The following is a 12,989-nucleotide window of genomic DNA, read 5'->3' on the forward strand; positions in this document are numbered from 1 at the left end:
CCCAACCACCAGGAACTTACTAATGTGCCTATCCTAAAGTTAAAAGATATCAAAAACAAAATGAAGAAAATAATTAGCGCAAAAAGATAAGCCACAATTCACTACAAAAAAGTACAATTTGATAGACCACTTTAATTCTTCAAAAATAAAAATACAATGTATAACAGAATTCAGTTATTATCCTAGTCGGTAGTTTTTAGGCCTGAAAAATTACGTTCATCGTATCGCGATGGGGAAATGAGATAAAGTAGGCTTTTTAAGTATCTTGGAAAACCCAGCTCTAGGATCATGAACATTTGGGGGATTCGCCATTAAGCTAGCGGATGGGGAATCTCATATGTCATGAGCCTAACCAGAGCCGTGTTTCCAAGCTACAAGTAGCTTTCAAGAAGACCAACAGGTCCAAAAGTCGGGAAATAGTAGGATCAACATGTCAAACACAAACAGGACACACAAACAGGACAAAAGTTGGACTCTGGATGACAAAATTGGGATAAAATTACGACTTTTATGGGCTTTCAGGAAAAGTTTTCATTGATACTCACCCATGTCCGCAGCATCATAAGCCTCATTTGGCATGTTCTATACTCACAACACTTGTGCTCCACACCTAAACTAAGCTCTTGGAAGTACAGTTGCAGTAGCACTCGTGCTCCCATGCCCTTTTGTGTGATTTACATGTGACAGTGAGTATTACTGCTTACTATAACAATCAATAAGATTTCATTTTTCGGACTTGTGGGACAAACTGTCAGAAAAAGTAGGAAATACATGTACGAATTTCAAGGGAAAAGTAGGAGTACTTGAAAACCTGCATGAAGTCGCACCCCCCATTCTGATCTATTTTCGAGTTTCACCCTGGAAAAAAAATGTTTCTAAAAGTTATGCACTTTTGAATGGGAAATCAACAAATACACGCACATTGGTAGAATTATCTGGAATAGAGTGTTTTCGTTTAAAGAACACATTCAAATTGGAAAAGTCGTTGGGAGAAAAAAACAAATCAGATATTCTGAAGAGCAACTTTAATAATGAAATGAATCAATAACTGATGTCTTAAATAGAATGCTATAATAAAGATTTATTGACAAGAGGAGCCTGTCGATCAATTTCATACGAAACAAAGGAAATTACAAAGCTGTTAAATTTTACGAATGTGAATTTTCAAATCTGTGTAATTTTGAAGACTGATCCAATCCATCTATTAATGCATGATGTAACAAAAGTCATAACATTTCCAAACTTATCGCTGATTATTTGTTAGCATGGGCAGAAAAAAGTACTTTCTTGTTACGTTAACTGCATGCAGTGAAGCATCTATGCGACCACTTTACTCGTGCAAGTTTTTCACTGAAAGTGCATTCAAAGCATATCACATCACCAAATCTCAAATTATTGTAAATTATTGTAAATTGATTTCACACGAATAACATGAATAAGAAAGACAAGATAAAATTTGCACACTACGTCAATATTGCTACAAATAAATTACTTTATGCAATTTTTAGTCAATCCTCAAAAATAGAGTTTAGAGACCCACAACCTTAAAATATACATGTAATTCAAATAATGAGTCAAAATTATAATCAATAAAAAGTTTAGCGATCGAGGATCTTAAAATCTTCATTTAAAATAGACAATTTTATTCCATACAATCAGTTTTCATAATTACGTACTGGGCAAGATCTAAGATTTTTTTTTTTCTTACAAAAAATTTCAGTTTTATCCTGCCAATGAAAGAATTAATCTTTGGCACATGAAAACAATAGCCCTAACAGGCCTGAATCCTCCAATTCAATATGATTTTGCACACCCCTAGGGAATTAGGGTTAATCAAATGTTATTTCAGATATTATTAAATGATGTTTGTATCCACATTAATATACTATAAACAACTCATCCTCCAACAAAAATTGGACCCCAAATTTACGGAATGATCCAGTGTTTAGAGTTAAGAGACCCATTAGCTCAAAATAAACATGTACTTCAAACAAAAAGAGTAGTTTAGCGATCAAGGATCTTAATATAGACTTTATTTAAAATAGACAACTTATTCTATACAATCAGTTTCATAATGTACTGGGCAAGATATAATAATTTTTGGAAAAAATGTCGCAACCTGACGCCACTTCCGCGATTGTGTACAAAGTCTATGGAGATTTAAAGACAATTTTCAAAGTATTTCCTAACAAACTTGGAAATATTTCTCAGTCCCAGATTAATGAATGATCATCATGTTTGCAACGAATGTCCTTCATTGAGATGATATATGAAGAAAGAAGTAGCGTCAGGTTGCAACATTTTTTTACCATTTTTTTCACGAAATTTCAATTTCACTGTCCTGCCGAAAATCTTTGGCAACATTAATCAATAATTTTTCCAGATTTCAAACACTGTTTGTGTCCCTATTAAAGGTATAGTCCATCATTTGCAGCCATCCGAAAAGTAACTGGCATAATTATTGTTGAAAAACAAACTTGGTTGAAAGATAGTAAGGGAACTAAACTCCCTGTGAAATTATTCTTTCTGGGAAGCTGTCATTTTGAAGTAATCAACGAAAGAAGGCATTTCCAACGGTGATTCTTAAGAAGCACCGTAGGAAAATTTAAATTAGTAGTTCGTTTTGTTATTCAGCGCAGCGCGCACAAGTATTGGAACGACGCACACGTGCGCGCGGTTGTTATAATTCGTCGGATCAGTGCGCGACGTCGCGTATAGCTGCAATTCAAAACAATTCAAAACATGATTCAGTAACTTTGGATTTGAAATTGAGATCTTAGAATGCTGTTTTTCGGAATGTACAGCTGAAGCTTAGCTGAAACTTCATCAGGTTAGTTGCTCAGTATCCTTCATTAGATTTTGAACTCTTTTTTTGCTTCAAACGAACAAAATGCACAAATTACAAATGATGGACTGTAGCTTTAAACCTGGTCAAATTATAAAATGAATTCTTAGTACAGATTAGAAAAAGATCATTAGTACAGAGCTATTTTATTTAATCTAATATTTAATACAACAAATTTTAGTGGCAGCAGCACTTTTATAATTTATTCATAAATTAAAACCCATAAATTCAGTATCATTAAAATTGTTTTCCCTGATTTTTTTTTCAATTATGAGTTTAATTGTTATTTCAGTTTTATTTCAGTAACAACACCAAGCTTACTAGACTAACTCTACATGTCACTGCAGACATTGCAACTCGAGCTAAATTTTAGCAAAACAACCATCACCAAAAAAATTTTCCAAGGATGTTTGTGAAGCTGTCTGTCCATCACTGGGAACTGAGAAACTTCGCCAGGCTGGCCAGAGCTGCAATCAGTATGGCGTTACACACTGTGGAGGGGAAACAAAAACAAACATAAACCAGTATTGATAAATACCCAAGACATACCCACCCATATTGGTCAAGAGCTCGTTCCATGGACGCTTTTAAACACTTTTTTCCGGCACCGCTGCGTTCTGCGCCACATCGCACAGTACGTGCCATGCGTGCCAATCTCCATTTCAGGAGATTTATAGTACTACTCGCGCAAGCTACGCATGTGCCTTAAATACAGTAGAGGGGTGTTTCACAAAACATGAAGTACACCGAATATTAGCTCTACACTCAGGTGTTCTGGTATGAGAGGATTCACGGTACGTATTCATTAACTTGTGTTATCCAAAAAGGACTCGACTCGACTACAGCACTGTGCAACAATGAAAGCCGCTTACCCATCATTGCTGATCCGCACTCGACATACACATCCATCATGTGGCTACATCCCTCATGGACCCCCAAGCCGTCATGCTGACACTGGTCCAAACTCTGCTCAGTCCCGTCGCAGTCAACGTTACTCAAGTAGATCGGTCCACTTCCACTTTCGTCTTCAGACACGTAGCTGACGACAGAGGAATAGCCCAGCTGGCGGCACACCACCTGTGCGTCTTCCTTGGTCCAGCCTGTCTTGCAGACGGTTCCCCAGCGGCCGTCTCGGAAGACCCTCAAGAGTCCCTTTTTGTCTCTTGCGCCCAGTTGGTCGGTGAGCTCCACAGGATACTTATTGGCTTCTGTTCAAGATATTTGATATTATAATAAATTAGTCTCTGAAGGGAGAACTTTAGAAAGAAAGCACCAACTTGAGCTCAAAAAACACATATTTACCACCAAACGATATGCACTTGGAAAGATCGCTTTCACCAGTAACACAGAAGGACAGATTAGCACGATCTGGCAATGGGGCGGGGCCTTGGAGTGTTGCAAAACATGAAATTACAGTTACAATTATTGGTACAAGTACTGCACAATGACTCTCATGAGTCAGTACTTGCGGTGTTTGTATTTGACTTGATTTGAAAATTTGGCCAATAAATTTTGTCCTTTGTGTTTTACAGGAAAAACTTCCTGGCATCAAGTGGTAAATGACTGTAGAATACCCGAATCCGTACCAATACGGGCGATTACAATACAGTGTGCGATCAAAAGGTTGCCATGCAGAGTCCATTTTTCAACTTTTATACAGTCAACAAAAACGTGGGCGACTTGCCAGGATTTGAACGAATGTCAGCCGACTTGACGTCGTAAGTTAAGATTGCAATTGTTTCCCGCCTTTCAGGGACACATCGAGAAAGTTGAAATTTGTCTGATTTTTTTAGCGCCGACTGATGCCGATCGTCTTAACATTGTCAGTTACCCTCTGGAAGCAAAAAATCAGCCACTGATTTGTACCTGACTGTCATAGCTCAGGCATATAGCTTGATCCTGAAAAGTCAGTCGCTAACTGTTCTGTGTCATCGCACCTGAGAGCAGCTTGCAGGCATGTGCACATTTTGGTAACCATATTGGTCAAAGGAGCCCAGAGTGCACATGTATCCTGTTCAGTAGTAAAAACGTCATACATGCACGTGCACTACAAATAACTAGCGCCCATTGGTTAAATGCTCGAGTTGCAATAACTGCCGGTTCCATTCATGTTATGCTACAATGTGTGAAGTATGCATGGTTGAATTCAGATGACGTCACACTAACGAACCGGATACTATCTGAGCACAACTCGCATGAGCCTTCAGAAAATGGCTGTCGCCGAATTAATCTATAGTTTGAGCGCAATTAACATGTTCACTTGCAAAACTCACCAAGGGGCCCACTGCAGGTGACCTTTGCTTCGAGTGTGTTTCCTCTGTCGCAGTTTCCACCGGCGTTGAACACACACTCAGTCAGAGACTGCTCATTCCCGTCGCAGTGGAGGTCGAAGACAACTGGCTGTAAACTGCTCTTCCCCTCAGAGACACTGAGGGCGTAGCCGTATCCCAGGGATCGGCAGACCACGTCACCTTCCCTGAGGGTCAAGACCTTCTGGCTACAAATTGACCCTGAAGCCGTGTCGCTCAAGGTCACTTTGACAAACCCTTCATAATTCGACGTCCCATCAATGAGTGTGATGTTCATCGGAAGCGCATCTGAGAGGAAAAATAAATAACCGTGCAGTTCTTTTATAGCGCAAAATATTTCTCGTAGCAAACAGCAAGTACTTGTGTCTTACATGAAGCTGTGATTAAAAGTGTTCCATTAGGATGGGCTGATCTTTATTTGATATGGTAATTCATTCCATTCTTCCAAAGCTGCACATTGAAATGTCCGTTGATCATAAGATTTGGTAAAAACTGTATACATGGAGTGAGATGTTTTTGAGCTGGAGTGAAGATTCCTTAATAAACGATTGCAGTTATTATGGAGATAATCATGGGGCCAATATATGGATGCCTTTTAAGGTGTGAACTAAAATTTGAATCCCCAATTAATAAAGTTTATCAGCTCAAACAAACTTGTGTATATGAGGGTGGATTGAGGGTGAGGCTGGTGTGAGGATTAGGAGGACTGTTAGGGTTTGGCCATAGATGGATTGATGATCGGACCAAGCATGCATACATGTCTTTTCATACCAGGTTTTCTCTGGCACTTGACCCCTGCATTCTTATTGCAGTTCTTGGGAAACCAGCCAGAGTTGGGACAGCCGATGAGATTCTCGTACGTCGCAGATGCATCGCACTGCAAGCCGGACGCCAAGTAGCCATCAAACTGTTCGTTAGAGCCGGATGCCGAAGGGTGCTCGCCAAAGTAGGACCCTCCCACTGCTTCGAGGGCAGGGCCATTTGGGGGTTCTTCAGTTGTGCAGGCGATGTCTGCGTCGGCCAAGTCCCAGCCTTCGTCGCAGATGCTGTAGACAAATGTCGTATCGCCGTTCTGGAATCTGACCTCGACTCTGCCCTCAGTAGATGCATCACCGTCCACGAAAGAGACTTGTGCTCCCTGACCTGACGTACAATTAAGGGAGGTTAGATTCAGTAAATGGGGCGCTAGAACTTCTTTAGTTTAAATTTGGCTTTGGTCGGTCATTACTACTTTACTAGCGGTCGTGCTAATAGCGTCCACAGAGCGTTAACAATTAAACGTCAATAAACATGATCAACATCAACAAAGCATCAACAAACTTAAAATAAAAGGCACTCTTGAGCTTCAAAAAAGCTATTATCATATTCAATACACATATGTTGTATTATGTAAGAAATAAGGGAAATTCACATTCATATCCCACCTAAAAAAAAAAGATTTTTTTTTTTGTTCAACGATTTATGGCAATTGGAAGCTAGCCGCAATCTTTCTTTCTCCGTAGGCTTTCCCATGGAACCAATAAGCGATTGAGAAAAGGTTTGATGGCTCGCCAGATGGTTGTAAACAAACACGTCCCGTGGTACGTTATCAAGCATATGATCAGCGCTTTCCTAGGGAACCAATCAATGATCAAGATACTGTGGTGATCATGCACGGAGCTATAGACAGGTTTGTTCAAATCTATACAGACGATCTTATTTACATAAAATGGTCCTGCCCCCATTGCTACGAAATGACCAAGACGTTCGTGTAAAAATGTTTAAAAAACACTTACGCAAGTGCGCTACACAACAATGCAACTATTGCCCTTGATCACTGACGTCTTAATAGGCTAAGACTACAGAAGGGCTTCAGTAGTACTCACAATCATTGTTTGAACTGCAAATCAATGGAATTGAACCAGTTTGACAGTGCACCACACTGCCTACCTGCCATGCTTTACATCACTCGTACATGTCGTAAAAACTGTCAACCTGTGCACAGCACATGTTATGTACACAGGAGTCAGAGTGACCGTTTTAGCCGAATTTTGGCTAAATTGGACAAAATTTTTCGTAAAAAAAAACGAGTTTGACAGAAAATTTGACAGAATGGATTTTTTGGGCAGATTTCTGGCAGAATTCTCCAAAATGATTATTTAACAGAAAAACATAGCAAATTTGAAAAAAAATGGTACATTTTGTAAAAAAAAATGCTTCAATCAATTCAAGCAAACCCTTGCATAATGGGACAGGTTGCCTGGTCTAGCTGCTGAGGTTCACTTGAAACCGGATTTTGCCTGAAGTTTGCGCAACTTCATAACATCTTTATGTGACTACAGATTGTTTATAATGTAATTTGAACCTTGATTAAGGCAATATACTACAACATCTGCATGTGATTTTAAGTGTTTATAGTGTATTTCGAGTGCAGATTCTGGGGAATTTGGCAGATCTTTTATTAATCTGACAGATTTTTGAAGCGCATTTAGCAGAATTTGGGCATGACCTTACGGTCAGTAGTCAAGATCAATAGACATACAGAAAGGATTAGTGACTGTTTCGTTTCTACATTGGTGATGATTGTCCATGCACAATGTGCATGTGGCCACAGTGCGTCTTGTACCATTTCACGATTGTGACCCCCGTGTCCAGCTCCTACCCCAACTCTGAGTGGGTGCTTTTGTATGGAGCCCATGCACTGTCTGAAACTACTCGAAATCTGTTCCTCACCTCGAGTCTCGACACAAGTCATCGCAACCACTCCACTGACGAGGCAATATGGGCCGCTAGTATTCGTCCGCTTCATGTGTGAGCAGTCCAGAATGGAACTCTCATCTCCCTGACAATTCACATAGCCAAGGTTCCCTTGCACTCCTTGATCTTCAGCGTCTGGGCCCCAACTACCAACGAATTGAAAACCCAGTTGATTGCACAGGACCATGGACTCACGCAACTGCCAATTATTGGCACAGACGGGGCCCCATTTTTCAACGAAGAAGACCTCCAGTTTCTTGAGATTACTTCCAGGAATTGACACATTTAGCCGGAAATCACCGTCACTCTGGCCTGTTGGGAGTAGTGGAAAAAGTAACGCTGATGTAATTAAATAGTTAGGTCTCTGTGTAAGTAGGCAAGTGTGTAAGTGTCATGTCAGAGATTTCAACTTCAAGGCCCCATCTCCCGCCTCATGAATGTCTGCTGCATGGCACATGTATTCGTATGAAGTATGTATTATGGAATCTGGGTTGGGATAAAATAAAGGGAAAAATGGACCATTTTTGTAATGCACTGGGGATATACGGTTGCATTTTTCAGACTCTTACGATCTAGTTTTTATAACGTAGAACTTAGCTCCAGCTCTAAACGCAATAAGCATTCCTTAAACTACAGTACAAACCAAGTCTAAATGTAAAAACAAAATTTGAGTTTGACATTTTCGGGTGCATGTTCTAACAATGTGTAAGTGTAACGTTAGCCCTTTAAAAAAAAAATCTGGAGATAGTCCAATAAAGATGGTAAATTGGCCACATTTATGGGGCTAGCACAGGGGCCAAAGTTACATAATACATGCAGATCTGTCATTGTCTGAGCATGGAGGAATGTGTTCCTTCCTTCATGCAGATATCACGTCCCAGTCTGGGGCTGGTCCGGTCTACCCCTAAGTTAGAACTTAGAGAACTATATAGGCTGGTTATCTCCGTTAACTCCTGAAAGGGCGATCGTGTAGTGAAGGGCCCAGTCACTTTAAAATTATTAGACCGACCAAACTAGTTGGTGACATTCTCAACAGGTTGCCTACTATTGCCAGACTATGTTCCAATGTTAATGAAAAGGCGATAGGCCTAGTTGGGTCCAAGTTACTTTGACTAATTTCTACCCCATGCCAAAAAAACTGTTCAAAATTGCAAAACGGGTGTCATGAGAAGAGTCTGCTTTTGATTGTAAAGGTGATTTTGGAGCATTAGAAAACATTTTTGACTCTGATTTGATCAAAACAAAACAAGGGCCCTACACTACACGATTGCCCCCGAAGTAACCCACAAAAAATAATACCGGAAAGAATGTTGCAACCTGATGCTACTTTCGAAACAGAAAAAAAGACAATCTGTTTTTGCTTACCTGCTACCGTACCTCGGAGAGTATACTCTCATGTGAGAACTGTACTGTAAGGAATATGTTGACAAAGTCTTTAGAGAGATTTGTAGGCGAAAGTGTGGCCATTTGTGAATTTTTTACATGTCACTGCATGTTGACGCCCTCAACTGAAGAATGACATACTAATTTGGACACACGTTCGCCTCTCTAGTTTAAAGACTTTATCAACATATTCAGTTCTCACATGAAAATATACTCTCTGGGGTACAAGATAAGCCAAAAAAATGTCTTTCTGTTTCGAAAGTAGTGTCAGGTTGCAACATTTTTCCATAATACCTACTTTTTGCAGACTGCCAGAAAGCACCGAGTATCAAGGTCTCCAACAGCCATGCAAGGGAAATTGTCTTCATCACGCCCGTGAACATGGCGAACACGTTTAACACGCAGGTTTTTTACTACTTTTGTTCTCAATTATTTTGGTGGCCTCAGGCTCAGAAGTCAGATACAAGCGCCTTTCGAAGGAGACAGACTAGATTCTAGAATAACCATCGGTATTTGATAACATCATGGAAGTATAAAACGGAGGAGCAGCTAGGGCGTGGAGCGAGTTGATCTATGACTCACTATCATCAATGTCGTTCATGTTAATGAGTTACTTTTTCGTTAAAAAGTAACTAATTAAATAAAAGCATGCGTGCGGTACCAGGTGCGTGCACAGTTGCACTGGTACAGTGTGGTACACATAGGACCGCAAGTAATGATGTGCAAACCGTCCGCAAGTGCCTGATATCTATGGGCGGTCAAAAGGACCAAAATTTTTAAAAATGAAATATAATTCAAACGAACAACAAACACAACGTAACAAGAAACAATAAACAAATCTTACATCGAAGGATCGAAACAAAACATTGTCCTCAAGAGGTTAGTAAAACAAGAGTGTTTATTCGTGTACGTGTGTCGTTTAGTTGCTTTTTAACGAAAAAGTAACTCAGTAACTCGAATGCGATTGTGACTGGCGACGGTGATGAGTCATTTTGTACTGGGAATGTTGCAACCGGACGCCACTTCAGTTGTGCATATTATGGTCTGGAGAGTCAAGAAATTTAAGTAGGCCTATGCATTTCCTGTAATTCCTGTTTTGGTTTTTAAATGTATATTGCTTTTGCTAATCAATAAAATATAGAAAGAAAAAATTGAAATGTTTCTCAGTCCCAGATTCATGTCTTATAACCATTTTTCAATGAATGACCATGACCTTCATTGAGATGATAAGGAAAAAGTGGCGTCCCAACCGCAGTTGCAACATCCTTCTCCTTCCGCGAATATAATCGTTCATGTCAGAATTCGAAATACCGATGGTAATTCTAGAATCCAGGGGCGGCGGAACCGGGGGGGGGGGGGGGCAGGGGAGGGGGTGCATGCCCCTCTTGTTGTGCCTCCTCTAGCATAAATGTGCCCCCTTCGAGATGAAAACAAAAATTGCCATTATCTTTCTGGTAATTTGTTTTCAGTAACATTTTTCCCCAAACGGTATAGAGAGTTCTTATGCGAACGAGGAATATGAAAACCAAGCCCCAAAACCATGATGCGCCTCCAGGGGAAAAAAATGGTCCGGTTAAGTTATTCTTTATGATGGGACTTGCGGTTTTGCCTAAGTCAATTGAGTGTGATTGGGTGACTGATAAGGTTTACGCACAAAACCATGGGTCAGTGAGGCTTTTGTATAGAAGACTGGCGGAACCATTTTTTGCGGCAGTGTGCCGGTAATGTTGAAAATTACAACATAATGCGTAGTTTGCATAATGCCGGTTTTGAAGAGGGTCCCCTATGTTGGACGATGGTTCCCCCCCCCCCCCCACCACAACCACCACCACCACCACCGGCAAGGGCGGATCCAGAACACAATTTTGGGGGGGCCAAAAAAAATTTTGGTTCCCCCCAAAAAGTGGGTCAAAAAATTACGGCGTGGGGTTCGGGGCCCGCTTAAGGGCCCTGAAAATTTTTTGGATTCTAGATGCTCTGTGGTGCGATCTGAGGCAATTTCTGACCACTTTAACCAACGTTTTTTTTTGAGGAAAACATGGTGGTGTACTCATTGCCTGCCTTTATTGCGATGTCAAAAAGTGGGTCCAAAAAATTACGGCGTGGGGTTCGGGGCCTGCTTAAGGGCCCCGAAATTTTTTTGGATTCTAGATGCTCTGTGGTGTGATCTGAGGCGATTTCTGACCAATTAACCAATGTTTTTTTTGAGGAAAACATGGTGGTGTACTCATTGCCTGCCTTTATTGAGATGTCAAAAAGTGGGTCAAAAAATTACAAAATTTTTTGGATTCTAGATGCTCTGTGGTGCGATCTGAGGCAATTCTGACCACTTTAACCAATGTTGTTTTTTGAGGAAAAGATGGTGTGTACTCATTGCCTGCCGTTTATTGCGATGTCACATAAAAAAAAAAAAAAATTGATTTCGTTTTGGGGGGGCCATGGCCCCCTTGGCCCCCCCCCTGGATCCGCCCTTGACCACCGGCTATGCCTATGTGTTGCAATGCGATTGCAGCACTCCTCTTCAAAATTGACCACGCATGGAAGATGGATCACTCCGCAGTATCGTGCAAGTTCATGGAAGTGGCGTCTAAAGTTCTAAAATGTCCCCAAACTCCCCATCCGCGTTTTGGGGTTATTCCACGGCCGGTGTAGCATGAATATCCGACTCCATGAAATGTGGACTCATTGGTAGTACTGCACACGCGTGAGTACGATACTATGCTATTTTTAGGATCGTTTCGGGAGAGTGACCTTTCACGTGCGAGGGATCAACCTATAATAGGGAAATAGGGGTCCGATTTTCATAGGAGTCCGATTTTCATGGACACCGGTACCATGCATCATCCATTCAAAATACCAACATCGAGAGGGGAGTGATTGCTATTTCCTTTTGGGACACTGTTAATATGCTTGAAAGAGTGATACTGATGGGAGAATTGTGTATGTAGTCACTGCCGCTGGAACAAACTTTTGTCAGGGGGTGCTGGAATTCGGACGGACAAAATTAATATGAAAGCAGAGCGCAAAGCCCTTAACGTCGTGCCTCAATTTGGAATATGGATGTTCTGTGGTGCAATCTGAGGCGATTCCTGGCCACTTTCATTTGACTTTTTTAGCAAAAGTTTTTTTGAGATTATAAAGACAATTGATTTTATTATTTTGTTTAGAATATACTTGCTCTTAAACGTTTAACTGTACTGAAAAGTGGAGAACCCTGTATGTTTATCTCCATTTTTTTGTTCCATTTAATTCTGGAAAAAGAATTGTATCATTACCCATGACATCGCATGTAAATATTAATGTTGCAAGGCTGCTCTCTTACAGTTAGTAAATTCCGTCGTGTATGTTTTGTTTTATTTCCCGAGCCCTTACGGCGTGGGGTCACAAGGCCAGGGGCCCGCTTTAAGGCCCCGGAAAATGTTGGATTCTGAATGCACTGTGATGAAATATCTGGTTGTATACTGAAACTTATGAAACCCGAAAGGATTTTTTTGGTTTAAGTTAAAACAAATGGTTCCACTGGAAGCGGAAGAATTTCTGTTCATAAAAATAATCTAACTCACCAAACGATGTGGCTCTCGATATATTTGAAGTGTTATTTCTTTGTTACAGGGAATGGTGGCAAATATGACTAAAAAACCAAATGTATCTTTATGTTTATGATCGGTAGATGGCCGAAAAGTTTGGGGCTATAGGCAATAATTTATCGGTGTACA

General features: G+C 40.5%; 1 protein-coding gene across 1 annotated transcript; it reads right to left on the reverse strand.

The window, feature by feature from the left end:
- Positions 1-2,927: 2,927 nt before the first annotated feature.
- Positions 2,928-9,712, reverse strand: LOC119726527 (neurotrypsin-like). Its single transcript, XM_038198257.1, has 6 exons — positions 9,572-9,712; positions 7,867-8,202; positions 5,926-6,297; positions 5,119-5,442; positions 3,718-4,053; positions 2,928-3,336 (listed from the first exon to the last, which is right to left on the reverse strand). Exons 1-6 carry the CDS (start codon positions 9,654-9,656, stop codon positions 3,275-3,277), a joined length of 1,515 nt encoding a protein of 504 aa, XP_038054185.1. The 5' UTR covers positions 9,657-9,712; the 3' UTR covers positions 2,928-3,274.
- Positions 9,713-12,989: the final 3,277 nt, after the last annotated feature.

Source organism: Patiria miniata, unplaced genomic scaffold, assembly GCF_015706575.1.
Source record: "Patiria miniata isolate m_02_andy unplaced genomic scaffold, ASM1570657v1 HiC_scaffold_2, whole genome shotgun sequence".
NCBI classification, from domain to species: Eukaryota; Metazoa; Echinodermata; class Asteroidea; order Valvatida; family Asterinidae; genus Patiria; species Patiria miniata.

Bases quoted from the DNA above. Each gene is read 5' to 3' on its own strand.
- LOC119726527 (XM_038198257.1), bottom strand. From the start codon at position 9,656: ATGTTCACGGGCGTGATGAAGACAATTTCCCTTGCATGGCTGTTGGAG. The intron at 8,203-9,571 runs GTAGGTATTATG...TACTCCCAACAG, and splicing joins TTTCTGGCAGTCTGCAAAAA to GCCAGAGTGACGGTGATTTC. The intron at 3,337-3,717 runs GTAAGCGGCTTT...TCCCCTCCACAG, and splicing joins GTGCGGATCAGCAATGATGG to TGTGTAACGCCATACTGATT.